This window comes from Phycodurus eques, chromosome 7, assembly GCF_024500275.1.
Source record: "Phycodurus eques isolate BA_2022a chromosome 7, UOR_Pequ_1.1, whole genome shotgun sequence".
In the NCBI taxonomy this organism is placed as follows: Eukaryota; Metazoa; Chordata; class Actinopteri; order Syngnathiformes; family Syngnathidae; genus Phycodurus; species Phycodurus eques.
Genome location: NC_084531.1, coordinates 28,654,821 through 28,673,926, shown reverse-complemented (window position 1 = coordinate 28,673,926; position 19,106 = coordinate 28,654,821). Strand labels below are relative to the sequence as shown.

At 42.8% G+C, this 19,106-nt stretch overlaps 1 protein-coding gene across 8 annotated transcripts in view; it reads left to right on the top strand.

Annotated features, from left to right (window-relative positions):
* stard13b (StAR related lipid transfer domain containing 13b) overlaps positions 1-19,106 on the top strand; it is a 70,710-nt gene that overhangs the window by 16,060 nt on the left and 35,544 nt on the right. For 5 of the 8 annotated variants that reach the window (XM_061681982.1, XM_061681981.1, XM_061681980.1 and 2 more), the window contains one exon: positions 3,439-3,472. In XM_061681982.1, the coding sequence (XP_061537966.1) occupies positions 3,439-3,472 (34 nt within the window). Of the gene's footprint in view, positions 1-3,438; positions 3,473-15,428; positions 15,615-17,161; positions 17,263-19,106 lie in introns of those variants that run through there. The other 3 variants (XM_061681988.1, XM_061681986.1, XM_061681987.1) reach the window with 3 other exon arrangements.

Below are 19,106 nucleotides of genomic sequence, written 5' to 3'. Positions count from 1 at the left end.
GCGGCCTCGCCTTGTCAATAAAAGCCAGCTTAGCCGTTCTTAAACTAGCGCCGCACAAACTATATACATGTCCCCATTCATGTGGGCTGAGAGCAACAGACAAGTGAGGGATTTGGAGAACGCAGAGCGGCTTTACATTGAAAACCTTTTCAGCCTTCGCTTTGTGTGCTGCCTGCTCCACGGCTGTCTACCGTCCATTGAACACGACGTTGCTCTTTTCATTGCAATTACCCACTATAAAAAGGTCAGGGGAGGTGGCATTCTGGCGCATTTTGCTTACTGGATGATGCAAAAAAAAAAAAAAAAAAAAAAAAAAAAAAAAAGCAAAACTATTATAATTTGACACAACGTGTAACTTTTGGCTAAAACACGCCCTTTCCTCCTTTGTGAGCTCTTTGTTTTATGAAGCTTTCCTGTCTACAGTTTTTCGGTTTGTTATCATATACAGAACTAAATGTTGCTTCTGCAAAGACAAAAAGACCCCAACAAAATAATAACACACCTAAGAAATAAATACACAAAAAAAAAGAAACCAATTGGACAAAGGAGTTTGTCAAGGTATGAGTCTTGGAATTTGCCCAAAATGTCTGCTTCAAACCAAAATGGATGAAATGCTGTTCACTTTCGGGCATGGGTTCTTGAGTTTTTATTCCTCAACTTTCTCACAAAGTGCGAGGCCTGGAATTCATCCCCAAAATCCTGCCTCAAACCAAAATGGCCAACTTCCTGTTCGATTTCGGGCATGGGTCCTTGAGACTTTTTCGTGCGTCCTGTTGTGACGCCCAATTTTGTGTCCATCGGTGAAACTGGTGTTAGGGGCTGATTTTATTGTTTTTTTTCCCCCTACTTTCTAACAAGTACGAGGTTTGGAATTCACCCCAAAATGACTGCTTTGAACCAAAATGGCTGACCTTTTGTTCCGTTCCAAGCGTGGGTCCTTGAGACTTTTTTCATTTGTCCTGTTAAGCTTGACATGACCGCCCAATTTCATATGCATCATTGAAACTGGTGTTTGGGGCAATTATTTTTGTTTTCTAATCTTGATTTTGTCCGGTCAAATCGTTCTCGATCTGGCAGCAATGTAAATAGAGAATGCCAAAATCCCAAATCAATTCTGATCGGGATGTATTTTGTCACAATTAGCCGAAAGAAATTCGGTTTCATCCAGATCTGGAGCCAGATAGAACCAAATGAAGATTTTACAAGTGACAAATGTGGAAGCCTTGGCGGAGGTCCGCCTCGTAAAGTGAAGTTTGCCCCCTCGAATTAGACGGCAGCTGTACCGTTCAACTGGAAAACGGCGGCATAGCGGGTTCAAAACAGCTGAGAATGTTGCACGGACGCCGTTTTGGCCTGGGACCACGTGTTGTTCGGCGGGAATGTACGAAATGTAGAAAACATGTTTTTCTTCTTCTTCCATAAGCACTCCATACGACAGTGGGCAGCGGCAATGCGATACAGATGAACTTCTCTCTCCAGCGAGGTTTAGTTTTATGGAAATGTTTTTTTGGCACCTGCTACCGTTCGACTCTCCCTTTTGTCCGAATCTGAAAATGGAATGCACATCCTATCTGCATCCACGTGCAGCTAATCTCGGATGGAATGCGCTGGGTGCTACCAAGTAGTCTGAAAGATTGATTCTTTCACATTTTATCATCAAAATACTTTTTTTCCTTTGACCAGGAAATTTCTAATGCAATTGACTTGTATAGAATTGGTCAACAAATCGATCAACAGAAAGTAAAATAACAAAAAAACTGACATGCGATTTATTTATATTACATTATATTACAATATTTTCTTAAAATGTGTCAACTCTCTCTTCGGATCTCCTCAGATGGTTCATGTCCACCTAATGTTGCGTGGGCAGCGAGCTTTTAACGTAAGCTGATAAAAGCAAAGTCTATTGTATTGTTGTCGTGCCGCGTGTGTGTCGAGGACGAACCAAATCGGCGTTGACAGACTGTCAACGGGCCTCGTTGGCACTCAAAGCGTGGCCTTGACATTTTCGACAGGATGTCACGACATCGATCATTGTGACAGCGACTCAATTGTCTCGAGTTGTTCTGTGACCAACAGACGGCAGTCTTCCTTTCTCCAGACTGCTTGACATTGGATCGGACTGAACCGGCACAGACAAACTGTCTCTCTTCGTATAATGTGTACACATGGATACAGTACCCTATACGCTGGCCGGCCTAAACGAGTTACTTTTACTCGTGCCTCTCCTGTGGTAGCGTCACCGAGAAGAAGAAAAAAAAAAAAAAAAAGAGTCAAGAGTCAAAGATGTGGATAAAAGATGTATATTACAAAAACTGATTTTTCAAGTAAAAATGTATGAACTACATTTACTGTAAGTACATAATTTGACACCATATTTTTTTGTAATTTAATGAGGTTTTTGTGGTTACTTTAGTAGAAATTGTACTTTTACAAGTAAATGTGTAATTTTAGAGTGTGTGCTTTAACAGCAAACAATTGGTAATTTTGCATTTTTTCCCCCCCTAAATTTGAAAAATACATTTCAAAAATGTTATTTCACAACAAACAATTGGTAACTTTGCACATTTAAAAAAAAAAAAAAAAAATTCAATATTACAAATAAAAAATGATTGATTTGGTAATTTTCAGTATTTTGTCATTTAAATTTCTTTGTAATTTTACAAGAAAAGGAGTCATTTTTTAAAGTTTTTAAATTCTCCACTTATCTACAAAAGGGCTTAATTTTTTTAAAAACCTTTTTTACAACCAACCATTGGTAATTTTACAATTTAAAAAGATTTATTTTACAAGTTTGTCTTGCTCATTTTACAAGGCAAAAATACCGGCACAATAAAAGTCAAATGCTTTACTTTCACTGCCAGGTAACCACGTGAACTGCCAGATGTTGCGAAGTTCTACACGGTATTATGAATCGTTTGAAATTGCTCCCGGTTTAGCTGTAAAGCCTTTCATCTCGACTCACCCCAAGCATGAATCACCAGCCAATAATACAAAGTTGTGAGATTTCATGGAAACGAAATGAATGTTGACGCCGCGGGTCGCCTCGGCGACTGCTCGCAAAAACACGGCATACGCGACCACCGCCGCAGTCCCAAACTAGCATATGCAGCGACAGAAAATTGGAAACGCTGAACGCGCCACGAAAAGAGAAGGTCAGCGGCGGCGGAAAGTGGCGGAGTCTCCGCCAGGGAAAAATGTGGAAAGCAGGCGAGTGTAAATCAAAGCGGTGTTGGGGGAACGGCAGGAAAATGGAGAGGAATGTTGACATTGTCGTCTTCCAGAATTTGATCGAGAGGCCCCGCTTCACAAAATAAAATGGGGGTGGGGGGGGAAATAATCTGTCAATTTCTTTCTTATTTCAGGTCCCTCAGAAGCTTCTGACAGATTATTAAGAAAATGACTTTGACTATATTTGCTTTCTTTTTGCTCTTCTAGGTTTTCAACAAGATGGCAAGTGACGCAGGAGCAGGTAGGATGACAACTCTTCTGTGGGAATTTTGGATTTGTCGCTATGCTACCGCTACATTACAATTATGTAATAATGGTTAGCATCACACGTTCCGCCTTTGCCATTCCTGTGGTGACGTCACAAAAAAGCTCAATAATTCGGAAGAGTAAAACAAATGTAGATGATTTACAAATATTGCCTTATTATCCAAGTCAAAATATGCGATTTTACAACTTAGAAATCTTATTTTTTGTATTAAAAAAAAAATGCTTCATTTTAGAAGTAAAACCGTGGGATGTTATACCAAAAATGTTGGTAATTTTACACTTTTTTATTTTACAAGAAAGTTTTGTAATTTTACAAATAAATGTCTCATCGCCCAAGTAAAAATGTGTGATCCAGTATGTCCATAACGTTAAACATGTACAGAAATAATCTAACAGATAAATGCCGAGTAATAAAAGTACAAATTTGATATTACAAAAATTATTTTTTTATATTTTCATAATTCATAAAAAGTGGAATTTTACAATAAGCCAAGTTTTTAAAAATGCGTGATTTTACATTGAAAAATATTGGTAATTTTTATTTTAAAAAAAAAATTAATAAAAAAAATACAATAAAAAAAGAATGTATTTAGGTTTATATATATTTACAAATAATAATTTTTACACAAAAGGATGTTTGATTTTACAGAAAAAATTATTTTAACTTTGGCCCATTTTTACATGAATGCTCTTTTTTTTTAGGATTTTGTTTTTAACAATAAAATGTGTAATTGTACTCCCACGTAAAAGTATGACCATAACTAAAGAAAGTTTCATTTTAAACAAAAATGTACGTCATTCAACAATATTATTTGAATTTTACAAAACACGGTCAATTATTTCTGCATGTAAAAGAAAGTGTGGTTTTACAACAAAAATATAGGTAATTTTACATATTTTCTAAAGCTGTATATCCAAGATAGGGAATTATACACAAATATTGATTGTTGAAATGCGAATATATGTCGGTAATTCTGCAAGAATTTGTTTTTTTTGTCAAAACATTATGTGCTTTCGATGACTGCACAATGTTAATATGAGCCTAAAGATGTTTATTCCAACATCATTTGTGACTGCAGCTAAAAAAAAAAAAAAAAAAAAAAGACCTAACTTGGCAGCAGATGTGTGGAATTCTGTCTGTCAGACATCTTCTTTGCACAACTTTGTCCAGATTACTTTCAAAGTTTTTCTTCATTACAGTCCTGCTCTTCGATTTTCTTTGAGGCTCGCGTGGGCCTCCACGAGATTGACAGCCACAGGTGGCGCTGATGTTTCCAGAAAGCGTGGCCGCCGCCTTGTCTTCGAGCCCTTGTACTCGTTGGTAATTTAGCAGCGCGTAGTTCAAATTAGGCAGGGGGAAGGGTGTAGCTATGGGGTTTCGCATTTTCGATTTCCTGCAGTGGGAGTTCGTTCGCATTGCACTCTTGCGCATGACGGGACTGCACAAGTGGACACAAACATTCTGTGTCACTTTTATGCAACAGCTATTTGTGTGTGTGTGCGAGAGAAATATGTGCCGTGACCGAGCAAAAGAGTAAATCTTAGCGACTCGAGCGTCGAGACCACCGTGAATGCCGTCCATACGTTTGTCAACACAGCTGAAATTCGTGTCAAGCGCATTTGGTATTGCATTTATTTATGTATTTATTTGCGGGCTAATACAGCAAAAAATAAAAAAAAGCCAAAGATGAAACGCGAACACCACGCAGCTCCTGATGATTTGGAAAAATTGCACTTGAACATCAAACGGCCCAAAAAGCCTTCACGCGTGGACGTTGCTCCGACAGGAAGTGAAAGCGTAGCACTTCCTGTCTTCTGGGAAGAAGAACACGACCACGGGGCCTCCCCGCAAACGTTCCACCGTCCAGAAAATGTGCGAAAATGAGAATGAAGATATGAACATACTGGCCAGTTTGTGTCCCCTGTGGAGAAACGACAGGATGAGATCATGTGAAGAAGGCTTTCTGTGTCTGCTGTCAGCTGTTCGGCCGACTGACCGACCGGCCGGCCGAGTGCCCCCCGGCCCCCCCAAGCAGCTGCAGCCTCCCGCCAGGGTGTTTCGTCTTGTCTGGAGGCCAAAGATGACATGAGAGAGATTTTTGATGACGATGACATAGGATGACAAGAGCACGTCAGTACGGTCAAACGTGCGTCACTTGCACGCTCGCGACAGTGTTTTCTAAAAAGTAGGGTTCTTGCTTTGAAACCCTAATCCTTGTTTAAAACCAAATCCAGGTTGAATTCCTAAACTCGGCTTGAAACCTGAATTTGGAACCCGAAGCCTTGGTTTTAAACTTTAATTTGCAACACTGACATGTGTTAGAAACCCTAAACCCGACTTGAAATCCCAATTAGAAACCCTAACCCTAAATGGAAACGCAAATTTGTAACTCTTACCCATCGTACGAAGTCCTAAACTTGGTTTAAAACCCTGCTTTGATACCCTACCTCTTCTTTGAAACCCATGTTGTCTTTCAAATGTGACACGACCTAAAAAGAGTATATGCGTTTCATGAGAGGTGGCTTTTGGAAAAAGCAGCATTGCGCATTTTAAAAAAAAAAAAATTATTTTTGTCTGCAATTCCGCCCCCCTCAGTGCTGTGTTTGAAATAGAAAAGAGATTCTCACCGAGCCCGCTTATTTGGAAAGAAAAACAAACAAACAAACAAACAAAAACCTGCTGCTTATTCGGCCGTCGGCTTCTTCCATTGGTGCACCAGACGGATGACATCGTGCGCTAAATTTACACGCTGCGGACGGCGAAGGGTGCTGCTGGCGTGAAGGCAGCATGAAGAATTCCACACATGGAAAAATGGAAAATGACTTGCGGTTTCCTGAGCGCTGCGGAGGAGGCCAGCAGAGAAAAAAATCATAATAATGAGAAGAAGAAAAAAAAAAAAAAAAAGGGGAGGCCGGTGGTATTTCGGGACTTTTTCTTGAGTGTACACGGCGCTCATTCATTTATCAAGGTTGTGAAAACAGTGCAGGATCCCTTTTTGGCTACTACTAAATCACTTCATTAGGGTTTTAAATGTTGCTTTCAAGGTCCTCTCGAGAAAATAGTTTAGGTTACATGCTCGCTTGTTGACTATAACTCTGGTTTGAATCCTTCATTTGAAACCCTAACCAGTGTTTGAATCCTCACCCAGGTTTGAAACCCGAATTCAAATCCCTGACTTGAAACCCGAAGCCATGCTTCTTTGAAACCCAAAATTAGGATTCAAACCTTACTTTGAAACCCTAACACAGACAGGCTCAAAACCCAAATTTGTAACCTATTGTGAAACACTCACCCTTTCTTGAAAGCCTGATTTTAACTCCTAATTTGAAACCCTATCGCTGGATTGAAAACTCAACTCTCGTTTGAAAACCGAAGCCAGGCTTAAATCAGCAAGTAAAAACTAAAAACTCTGGTTTGAAACCCTAACACAAGCTTCAGACCTTAGTTTGAAATCCTAACCGTTGTTTTTAAACTCTTACCCTAACCCTGCCTTGAAACCCTACTTTGAAAGCTGAACCCTAACTTGAAACCCTAACCTTGGTTAGAAAGACTACCCCAGGCTTGAGATCCTAATTTAATACCCCTACCTGACCTGAAGCCCTACTTTAGAACGCTAGCCCTTGTTTGGGTTTGACTAGAAACCCTGATCCAGACGTAAAACCATAATTTGAATGTCTAATCTTTGTTTAAAACCTTATTGAGACTTGAAAGCCTCATTTGAAACCTAACCTTTTTTTTTTTTTATTTTTTATTTTTTTTTTTTTTTTTAAAACCCTAACCCTCCCTTGAAACTGTACTTTGAAACCTTAACCCTATCTTGTAACCCTGATTTCAAACTCTAACCTCTGCTTAAAGCGGTTTGGACCAGACCCAATGGCTCCGAAGCCTCTTCAAGTTTATGCACATTTTAACGTTACACACATTCCGCACGAGGCCAAGCCAAGAACATTTCCGCCGAGGTGGTTTGGATCCATTTACCCACACGGGATCTTTTCGCCGGCTTCCCAAATCTCACACACGAAACCGCGAGGATTCCAGATGTTGCGAGGGAGCGAACGCCCTCGCGTCATCTTTAGGTGTCACACCTGCGCCGCTCTCCAATGTGCAGTATTAAAAATGTTAATTCCATCCCAGGACGGGATGAAACAATTTGGCTCGGTCGCGTAGCAGACTTCTTGCACATTCTGCAAAAGTAGATCTCGACGGGGACTCGCCCGACCCCTGGCAGTTCGTGAGCTGTACGTAGCTCGGGGGTCTGCTAAACCATTTGAATGATTATGTCGTGGTATCATTTTTAAAAATTGCATAGCTACAGTACATAGGGCGACTGGCACAACAGTAAAACAGCTGTTTGTTTTATTGGTGCACTGGTTTAAGGTTTGAAGCAGACCAGTTCGGGTAACAAGATAGTGTTTTGAATTTGGGTTCCAGAGTATGATTTCAGTCCAGGCTTAGGGTGACGAAACATTCTAACACGTTTAGGGCTTCAAAATAGGGTCTCAGTCCAAGCTTAAGGTTTTAAAGTAGGATTCGAAGCCTGGGTTAGGGTTTCAAACCAGAGTTATGGTTTTAGTGTAGAACTTCAACCCAAGGTTAGGATGTCGAATTGAAACACAGTTGACGGAGTCCTAAATTTCTCCCCTTCAGGAGGTCCCCGGACCCACAAAGTTTGAGAGGCCCTCTTCTCAACGAGCCGCTCTAAAAAAAAAAAAGTCACCAGGCCCAGCAGGCCAGAGAATGAACACAATACTTGCCCTTGTGTATTCAGAGTTTATCACGGCTGTTGACTTCAACAGCGTCACTCGCACGACCGCAGTCTGGGGATTCCACGTTTCCTTTTACAACAATTAACACTTCTGTTTTCGTGTATGGAGAGAAAAAAATGAAAGAAAAAAAAAAAGTCATCTGTTTACACTTTTACGACCAATGTTCTTTTTTTTGGTTTTAATTAGGAGAGACAGTTGTATTCACGTTTCTTAACAAACTATTTATTATTATTATTTTTTTTAAACTATCGTTAACCTGGGCATAATTGCCTCAGTCATTTTTGAACCTTTTCGGAAAATAAGAAACCAACACAACAAATACTTCAACTTCCTGTTAGTGCCTGGTGATTCATGTCAACTTCCCGTTGAAGAAATAAAAAATGTGAAAATAAAATTTGGTAATAGGTGAATCCGTGGGTTTTGACCCATACGTTTGAGGGTAGTTGACTAGTTGTAGATAATTTCAGGTTGCTGTCAACTAGTGTACATCAACCTACTTTTAGTTGTCTCAACTTCTTGCTAGTCTACTTCAGCTTTTTTTTGTTAGTTGCAACTTCCTGTTGGTTCATGTTCACTTCCGGGTTTCAACTTCCTTTCAGCGTGTGTATATTTTACCCCGCAGTATGGCGAATTATGCGCAATATGAATATTAAAAAAAAATCGGCAATAGGCGAACCGCGAATATAGCGAGGGAACACTGCATATCATTAACATCACAGCGGACATAACATGAGCTAACCACGTCATTACAAAATGTGTATTTTTGTGCGGAAGTGGGTGCGAAAGAAGTGAGCGATTGGGAAATAAGTGTGACCCTATAAGCCCTCAACGCCTTAACACAAACCAGGTGCTGGAGGTTGACGTAAAATGTTTTCCCAGGCGAGAACCGATTGGGGGACGTGACAGCATTCCATGCTTTGTCATTCAGCGGGACAACGGCCACGTACGCTTGTCACGACGGCTTTTCGTTCTTCCTCGGGCCCCCGCTCACGCGCATGCGCTCACCTCTGCAACGCTTTCACACTTAAACAAACTCGGTGGGTTTCCTCGCTGGTAAACGCTCGCAAACGAGCGCAACAAGGGAAGACTTGAACAAACAAGTCCGACTTTACCTCTGGGAAAATAATACGCGAGAAGAAGCCGTGACGAGCAATGACGGAAGGTTCTGAAGAAAACAAGATTAGGGACCACTTTAATGGAGTGAGACCCCCCCCCCCCCCCTACTCACAATCCCCCCCATTCCCTGGCCCCCAGCCGCCCCCTCGTCCTAAAGCCATAATCTAAACCCAGATATGCACCACATGTGTGGCTCCTCTGGAAAAATGAACTCGACTTGGGAATATATGGTCAGGAAATTTATAGCACATGCCTGGGACGAGCCCTCGGGGGTTGGGGGGGGGGGGGGAGGAGCTGTGGTGTGTGTTTGTGTGGTGGTGTGGGTGGGGGGGGACTGTATACGTGCCACACTCTCCCTGAGCCTCGTTTCCATCTGAGAACTCTCCCAGCCTAGCGTAAGCGTGACCCACGCATGGAGGAGAAATCACTTTTTCCTCACATCTGGCATTTTTCAACTTCCTGCTCATTTGATCAACTCTCGTCACTTTGTTGCAACTTCCTGGTCGATGAGTCGGATTATTGTTTGTATTTTTTATTTTTTTTTGCTTTACTCATCAACTTCGATGTCAGTCTATCCAAACATTTTATTAGTTTGTCACAACTTCCTGTTTGCATCAACATTTATTTTTTTTGGGTAGTTTTTGTCACGTCAACTTCCTAGTTTCTTAGTTTGTTTCAACTTGATGGTAGTGTGTTTGTTAACGTCCTGTTAGTTTGTGTAAACGTCACGTTTGTTTGTTTCCACTTCCTGTCCGTTCTTGTTCACTTCCAGACCCGACTTTGCCGTCACCGGTACCCTTCTTTTCCCAGCGCACCGCTCACGTGACGTGAATTCGAGACTCCGCAATAGCGTCGTATGAGTCAAACGTGCACTTCATGGGGGTGTTCTTGCTTAAGTGGTCCAAAACAAACAAAGACAATGCGTCTGCGTTGGGTGGGTGGGGTGAACATTCTCTCGGGCCTGATTGATGTTTCCTCTTCTGTCGTCGACTCGCTGCCAAGAAGCGGTAGCCACAATGAGCCGGGCTCGGACAATTGTTTACCTCGCTGCTAACTCACGTCAAGCCGGGTCACAATATTGCTGCACTTTGACCAAACGGTCGTCTCCGTCCAGTTCTCCCTCTTCTCCTTCTTGTTTACCGGCTTGACTTCTAATACACTCATTTATTATATGCCTCACAACCTCACAGGGCCAACATTGTCTCATATGAGGGTAAAAAAAAATAAAAAATAAAAAAAATGATACGACCGGGACTAACGAGAACACTGGTGTCAAGTTCAAGGCCTGGGGGCCACATCTGGCTCGTCACATAATTTTATGTGGTCCGCGGAAGAAAATCCTTTTTGTCAACTTCCGTGATCCATTTGTACCAGCATTTGAAATTGTCATATGTAATAAATAATGCATTCCAATCGCTGACTAATTACAAGCGACGATCCCCCCAAACTGAGAACAATAGCACACTCGCCCACGACTTGAATACCTTCTACTGCAGATTTGAAAAGGACAGTTTCACTCCACACACCCACCCGGCCGCACCCGCGACCACAACCGCACCTTTGACTTCTGCGTTAACCATCCATGAACAGGATGTGAGACGCATCTTCAAACAACAGAAGATTAACAAAGCGGCAGGACCGGACCATGTGTCCCCATCCTGCCTCAAAGTCTGCGCGGACCAGCTCGCTCCAGTCTTCACTCAGATCTTTAACAGATCTTTGGAAACGTGCGAAGTTCCATCCTGTTTCAAACGCTCCACCATCATTCCAGTCCCCAAGAAACCTGCAATCTCTGGTCTGAATGACTACAGGCCTGTCGCTTTGACATCTGCGGTCATGAAGTCCTTTGAACGTCTCGTGCTGGACCACCTCAAGAGTGTCACAGGTCCCCTGCTGGACCCCCTGCAGTTTGCCTGCAGTTTGCGAACAGGTCTGCGGATGATGCAGTCAACATGGGACTGCACTTCATCCTAGAACACCTCGTCAGTGCAGGGACCTACGCGAGGATCCTGTTCGTGGACTTCAGCTCAGCGTTCAACACCATCATCCCTGAACTCCTTTCAACCAAGCTTCTCCAGCTCAGCGTCTCACCTGCCATGTGCCAGTGGATTTACAGCTTTCTGACGGGCAGGACACAGCAGGTCAGGCTGGGGGAGGCCACCTCATCCACACGCAGCATCAGCACTGGGGCCCCCCGATGTTGTGTCCTCTCTCCGCTGCTCTTCTCTCTCTACACGAACGACTGCACCTCGGCGAACCCGACTGTCAAGCTCCTGAAGTTTGCAGATGACACCGCTGTCATTGGCCTCATCGAGGACGGTGACGAGTCTGCATATCGACAGGAAGCGGAGCGGCCGGAGCTGCGGTGCGGCCGACACAACCTGGAGCTGAACACGCTCGAGACGGTAGAGATGATCGTGGACTTCAGGAGGCATCCTTCGCCACAGCTGCCCCTCACGTTCTCCAGCTGCCTTGTGTCAACCGTCGAGACCTTCAAGTTCCTGGGAATTACAAGCTCTCAGGACCTGAGGTGGGCGACCGACATCAACTCCGTCCTCAAAAAGGCCCAGCAGAGGATGTACTTCCTGCAGCTTCTGAGAAAGCACGGCCTGCCACCGGAGCTGCTGAGACAGTTCTACACAGCGGTCATCGAATCGGTCCTGTGTTCTTCCATCACAGTCTGGTTTGGTGCTGCTACAAAAAAGGACAATCAAAACTGCTGAAATGATTGTCGGTACCCCCCTACCCACCATTGAGGACTCGCACGCTGCCAGAACTAAGACAAGGGCGTGCAAAATCCTCTCGGACCGTCTGCACTCCGGTCACCGGCTCTTCCGGCTCCTTCCCTCAGGTCGGCGCTACCGATCAACGCAAACTAGAACTAGTAGACATCACTGTAGTTGTCTCGCCATGCTGCACTATTTGCATATACTGGCCACTCATGCCAGAGTAGCATCTGCTCCATTTGCACACTGATTGAGGAGTATCTGTAACATTTGCACAACCGACATTGTCCCAGATGATCGCACGACTCGTCACTTTAAACCGCATCCACTCCTTGAAGTCTCTGCGCCCTTTGCACAATGGTCATTGCACCGGACTATTGCAATATTAGTCATTCGAACTGCTCTAAGTGCTAGAGGACTCTGCATCTTTTTGCACAATTGTTTTTTGTCAATGTCTTTATGTCGCCAAAGTGTTCTGTAAATTGACTGTCTGTCGTACGAGAGCGGCTCCAACTACCGGAGACAAATTCCTTGTGTGTTTTGGACATACTTGGCAAATAAAGATGATTCTGATTCTGATTCTGATAACGTTGAGATATTGCAATCATGTTTTGTTACCTAAACCCTTGTTACACTAAGTTGGACAATCGTTGAACAAAATATTTTCCTTGACTTCAGATTTGAAAATTAGTTATCCATCAATATGTTGTGTGATACTATGATTTCAGTCATAATGGCTCTCTGAGGAAAACTGGAGCAACAATGTGGCCGGTAAAAAAAAAAAAAAAAGAAAGAAGAGTTTTACAGCCCTGAACTAGAAGATGACACAAAACTGAACGTAAGTTGTTACAAACTAACAGGACGTCGGATCATAATAGTAGTGTGTATATGTGTATGTAAATAGTATCAGGCGGCCAACTTTGTGGGGAAAAAAAAGAAAAAAAAAAGGGAATGAGCAATTCAGATGCCTCTAAAATCCTCCATGACAAATAGATTCACGAAAAAGCAATTCCTGAAGTTCATGATCTATTCTACTGCCCACACTGCTCTTCTGACAAATAATGTTCCATTTGCGATAGTTGGGTGGGTTTTGAGGGCAAACGATGCCGTATGAAACGTCACGGTAACTTTGACGTGTCGACGTCTCAGAATTTCGGCCAATGCAAGCGATTGGTGGATATTTTTAACTGAATCTTGTTAGCCAATCGGAGAGGCGGTTCTCAGAGTAGCAGAACAAAATGAGACTGTCCAGGCGATATCACACAAAAACCTCAATTTCTCCAGGACCCATTATCCAATTTTCTAAATTCTTGCTGCGTTTTACTCTGGTTGGAGTGGCCGTTCCAAACGCACTCAGCATTTTGTCAGACTGTCATTTCTGGCAAAACAAACTGTTGACACACAAAGAAGAAGTCCAATTCCAACTGTCATCTGCAATCAAGCCAATTTGGTAATCAGCTCAGTTCACTTCCTTCTTGGCTTGAATTTTGAAGTATTCAGCTTCCTGCACGACGTAGGCCAACACGTCCTGACACCGACCCCTTCCCGAATCGTCAGAGGATCGAATGGAAACACGTTGTCCGGACAAGTGTCGGAGTGTGCCGTCAATTTCGCGTCCGCTTTCTGTCTCAGTTGCGCTTTTAGCCGCGGGTCGGAACAAATGGCGCTTAAAATAGCAGCACGCTGATCACCGGTGAACGCATTCCTGTCTTTCACCCACGCTCAACACGCACGTGCCCACGCGCGCGCACACACACACACACACACACACACACACACACACACAACAGGCCCCAAGATTAGTTACACGTACAGTGTACCTGCATACAAAAAGGCAAAGTAAACATTTTGTGATTTGGGGGGTTATTTCTAATCGTTCCGATTATTGGTATTGTGCAAGGTGGCTGTTGTCATGCAAAACTGACAAGGAGCGATGACAAAGTATTTGTGTCACACGTCTCTATTGACCAATCGTGGCGTTCCGTAGCCCACGTAAACCAAGCGTGCCAGAGGAGGGAACGTACTCGTCAAATGGACGTGACTTTAATTGGGCTCAAGCGTTGTTCGAATGGCCGACATGCGAGAATGCGCTGAAACACTTCACACTATATTAACCCTTAGATGAGTGTGGAGTCCATTTTTTTTATGGGACCGTGCTAACAGTTTCCAAGAAGGCGCTGGCAACAGATCGATTCATCATCCCTTTTTTCATGTGAAAGATATGGAAAGATCTGTGGTTCATAATTGGATAGAAACAGTTATGATGAGGATATTGTTGGCCCGCATTCACAGAGATGGCAAAAGCACTTACACACACACCGTACTCAAGTAGAAGTTACAGATGCTTGTGTGAAAACAGACACTGGTAAAAGTAGAGATTAGACGTCGAATTTTTGAACCCCAGACGGTGGTGATTTTCAGGATGGCACAAGTCAACTTCTTCGTCATTCTCGAGTTGAAAACATCAAACAATTCTCTTCAATAGGGCCACGGATGGGGAGCACAAGCAAAAAAGTTGTCTGGAAAAATAAATACACAAGTGCAGTACAGGCGCCACGGAAATCTACTTGAGTACAGTAACAAAGTATTTGTATTTAGAATTCCCCGTTTAATGTGGAAAAAAAAACAAAAAACATTTTTTCCAGTTATTATCGTGCGCTAATTTAAAATGTTTTTGTGAGTCCGTTCACAGCGTTAGCAACACATTGGGAACGTGTTGTTTTGATAGCACTGATATATATATATATATTTTGTATTCCCATGCAAGTTAATGAAGGAGGGAAATTATTTTGTGTGCAGTTGTTTTTCTTCATTGTACCAAGTTATTAAAACATGGTAGCCTGTTGTATCAAATTGACATAAATCATATTTTTTACTTCTGTACTTTTTAAGTCTACGTGTTCTTTTTTTTTTTTTTTAAGAGTAGTGGCGAGTCGACGTATTTTTTGCCACCTCTGCCAAGTAGTTGGGCCTCATTTGTGAAGTCCGTCATTACCATATTTCCATCATTCGCGTGGGTGTTTTCATGTCCCCTGTCACCTGAGAGTGACACATTTCCCACAGTCCATGAACGCATCACGGCGGTGATGCTCTCGCCGTGCGTGGCTTCCCTCGCGCGCACACGCACGCACACACACGAGCACATCTGGTGTGAAGTGTGAACGTCTTTTACCATTATTTCTGTACTTTGACGCTTGATGATAACGTTTTCGCTGTGACGTGGACTTATTTTTATATATATTTTTTCTCCGACACGCACCACTGGAAAAGTAATAGAAAAAAAGGGGCAATTTCGTTTTTTGTTTTTTTTTTGTTTTTTGGCTTCAAGTTGGTTCGAGGATTTTTTTTATTTTTTTTTTGTGTATTTATTATGTCCGAGTGCGATGACGTCTAAACGGACGTCGGCCACGCTGAAGCTGCGGCGGTCCTTTAGCGAGCAGCTGCGGAACTCCACGTCCAAAGCTTGGGACTTCATCTGGAGGAATGTCCGCGAGCGGCGGCTGGCAGGTCAGTGGAAGCCCCGCGCGAGGCGAGGCGCCCCGAGCCCGGCTTCACGCCTTCGAGCTGCACCCCTAACTCTGGAGGGTTGCAAAAAAAAAAAAAAAAAATTAAATACATTCAAGATTAGATATAAATATTATGCACGTATTTACGTTTGATTTCGGGCACCGCAGATTGGTATCATACGAGAGAAAGTCTTTCTTTTTTTTTTTTTTCATAAAACATTTGTATTGGGAGAAAATCAGCAAGTATAGAAACATTATTTTCCATGTCTCGCATTTTGTATGCGACCGACATTTTATATGATTTTATATGTTCACGCCTTTTGCTAACTTTTGAGTTTTTGTTTTGTACTCGTGCAAGTGCAGGCCGGACTTGGCCACACGGTGGCGCCAGTGAATTGTATCTTCTTTGGAACGTGTCAGACAGAAGTAATGAAGTGCTGTGTCTGTATTTTCCAATGTAACCTTCAGTCAAGCGTTCAAAAACTAAAACTTAAAAAAAAAAAAAAAGGGCATGTTTGTGCTATTTTAAAATGTCAATTTATTCATTTTCTTCCTTGGCAGCAGAGTGACATCGTGGTTGGCACATCTGCCTCACGGTCAAGGGTTCTGCGTTCGAATCTCATCTGTGGCTTTCTTCTTTGGAGTTTGCATGTTGTGTCATTGGTTTTCACTGGGTACTTTAGTCTAACTAAAGACTCTAAAGTCCCCATATGTGGGAGTGTGAATGGTCATTTGCTTGTATATGTGCCCGTCGGTGACCAATCCAGGGTGGAGCCAGACCGTAATGAGGGCGCAAACTATTGGGAAAATTTTTTTATTTTCCTCCCATTTGAAACCTACATGCAATGCAGTTTTGCAGTGCTGCTGTTTCCTTTTTTGCTCTTATTTTTCTAATTGCAGACACACGTGGATTCCAAAAGTGCTAGTCGCTCTATTCATATCTCGCAGTGTGTTGCAATCGCCCGTGTAGTAACGCACACGTGAACCCGAGGCTTCTTCACGTGGGAACGGCACACTAGGAGGAGATGAAGTCATTGTAATGGAGTCCAGATGCCGCATACGACGTTTCTCCAAATTTCGGGTCCAGGGACCCCTGACGGGGGGAGAAACATTTCCAGGGACGCTAACTCAGTTTCGTGTGCCCTCCTAAATGCCGTAGGAATGAAAAATGTCGCCTATTTTGGAGAACAAAGTTGTAATGTTAGAGGAAAAAAAAGAAAGGTCGTGAGAACAAAGTTGTTTTGGGAGGGGAAAAGAAGCATAATCGTAACAAGAACAACGTTTTTGTTGGGATAAAAAAAAAAAAAAGTCATATTTTTTTTTCTTTTCAAAATAAAGTCATAATATTATGATATTAAAGTTTAACCAGGGAAAAAGAGTCATATTTAAAGAAGTGAATTTCAAAATTCAACTTTATTCCCAGAATATTATGCCCTTTGTGAATAAAAGACACCTTTATTCTCAAAAAAATGCAAGACTATATTCATGTAATAATGCGCCTTTTGCTCTTAAAAATAAAGTTGATCATGTTCATACCCCACACCACAGGATCATCACTCAGCTTGATTTTTTCGACACATCCAAAGATTGGGCTTTTGCTGACTCGGATTGGAAGGGAGAAGAAATGCTGAAATTCGGCCTGATAATCGGTATTTCCGCACCATGACACCACACACCACCAAGACAATCGCTTCGGCTACGTTCACACTGCACGGTGTGATACCCAATTCCGATTCTTTGTTCGATGCGATCGTGCGAGCGTTCGAGTTGGAAATGGCGTCCGTCCGTGAAGTGCCCAAACCACGACGTGACGTGACGTGACGTGGCGAAGTGTCTTTACGGAAGTAAACGCGGCGATCGTGCGCTTTTTGACGACGTAGAGGTCGGATGCAGTTGCATCGGCTTTATATCCACATAGGAAAGAAGTCTGGGTCGGATTTGGAAAAACATCAAAATAGTACTGTTAACATTGACATTAAAGAAAAATCACATACACGTCACATACGGGCAAAAACGAAAACAAATCTGAATTGACCTGCGTTGTTAACATAGCCTTGGATCGGAGACTTAAAAAGAATGCTCAAATTGGGCGCCATTATCGTTGTGTGTACACCACAGGATATTCGCTCGTGATATCGTGTATTAGACACATGTGATAATGTGGCCAAATAGTCAAATGTCTCCAGATTCTTGGCCTCGCGTGTATGTGTGTATCAATCTGTAGCGAGTGGCGGGAACGTGGTCGACGACACGTTTCTGCTAATTGAATGAATTCCCTCTGAGCTGCCAGCCACGGTGATTCATCCGCTGCGAGGTCAAGCAGCTGTGCGCGGAAGCACCTGCGCCGAGGAACGCCAGGTAGCGGCAGCTTAGCGTGCAAGCGCAACACGGAGGGCGCGCCGGGACGTGTTTGACTACGGCCGAGACTCAAATGGCGTCTTCAAACTTGGGACTCAAGATTTTAGCTCGTAAAAAGTCTAACATTTGCCCAATAGTGTGTTGGAAATCTGAAATAATGTTCTCACGTTCATTCTCAAAAGCACGGCGGCACAGTGCCGCAGCGGGCATATTTGAATGTGTTCAGATTGTACAAGCTTACATTGCAGCCCATCAGCTTTGGCGCTGTGCATCGCTACGGTCATATATTAAGTACATATACAGTGAACCAGAAAACACAGCAAAAATCTGCAATTGATGCCCCCCCCAAAAGGTTTATACTATCATTTATTTACCCAAAGATTTCACAAGGTGGCAGCAAAGGACTACTTTTGTCCAAATGCCAGTTCGTTGACCCCAAAATGCCACCAGATGGCGACAACTGACTCAGTAAGCTGCAGTAATATTATTTGCAGAGGATAAAGAATATATGCCCGTGAGTTTTGTCTGTCACGTGTTGCTGCACCCTTTGTGTTCAAAAATCAGTTGCTGCTAATGTTATTAGCTTGTCTTTTGCGTTTTGCATTGAGTGTTACCATGAAGCTAAAAATACGCAATGTGTCATTCTCTCTGTTTCGTTTTTAGTTTGACAGTAAACTTTTTTTTTTTTTTTCAATGAATAATTCACTATCTGCCAAACTACTAGTGAGTTTTCTGCCCGTATGATTATGTCAATTTTTTTGCTTGCAAGTCAAAGCAAAAAAAAGTGCCCGAGCGAAGGTTCATACCTCAAAAAGCTTGTTGGTCAAGTCGCTCGTAAATCGAGGTACTACTGTACTATCATTTCTTAAATGCTATACAGCATATTGCGTATGACCTTATATCTTTCGTCGAGCACCTACTGTACTTTCCCGTGACCATAATTTCATTATTTTAAGGCGATATCACCCAGGCTTGGTTCCTGCATGTCATTTCTAGTCTGTTATGAGCTCGCGGTAGATTCGGTAAGAAGATATGCACAATGCGGCGTTGGAATGCGTGCGTCTAGACGTCTAGCGAGGAAGTAAACACTTGGAGTGGAGTCCACGGGGGGGAGCAGGATTATGACCCATGCCAA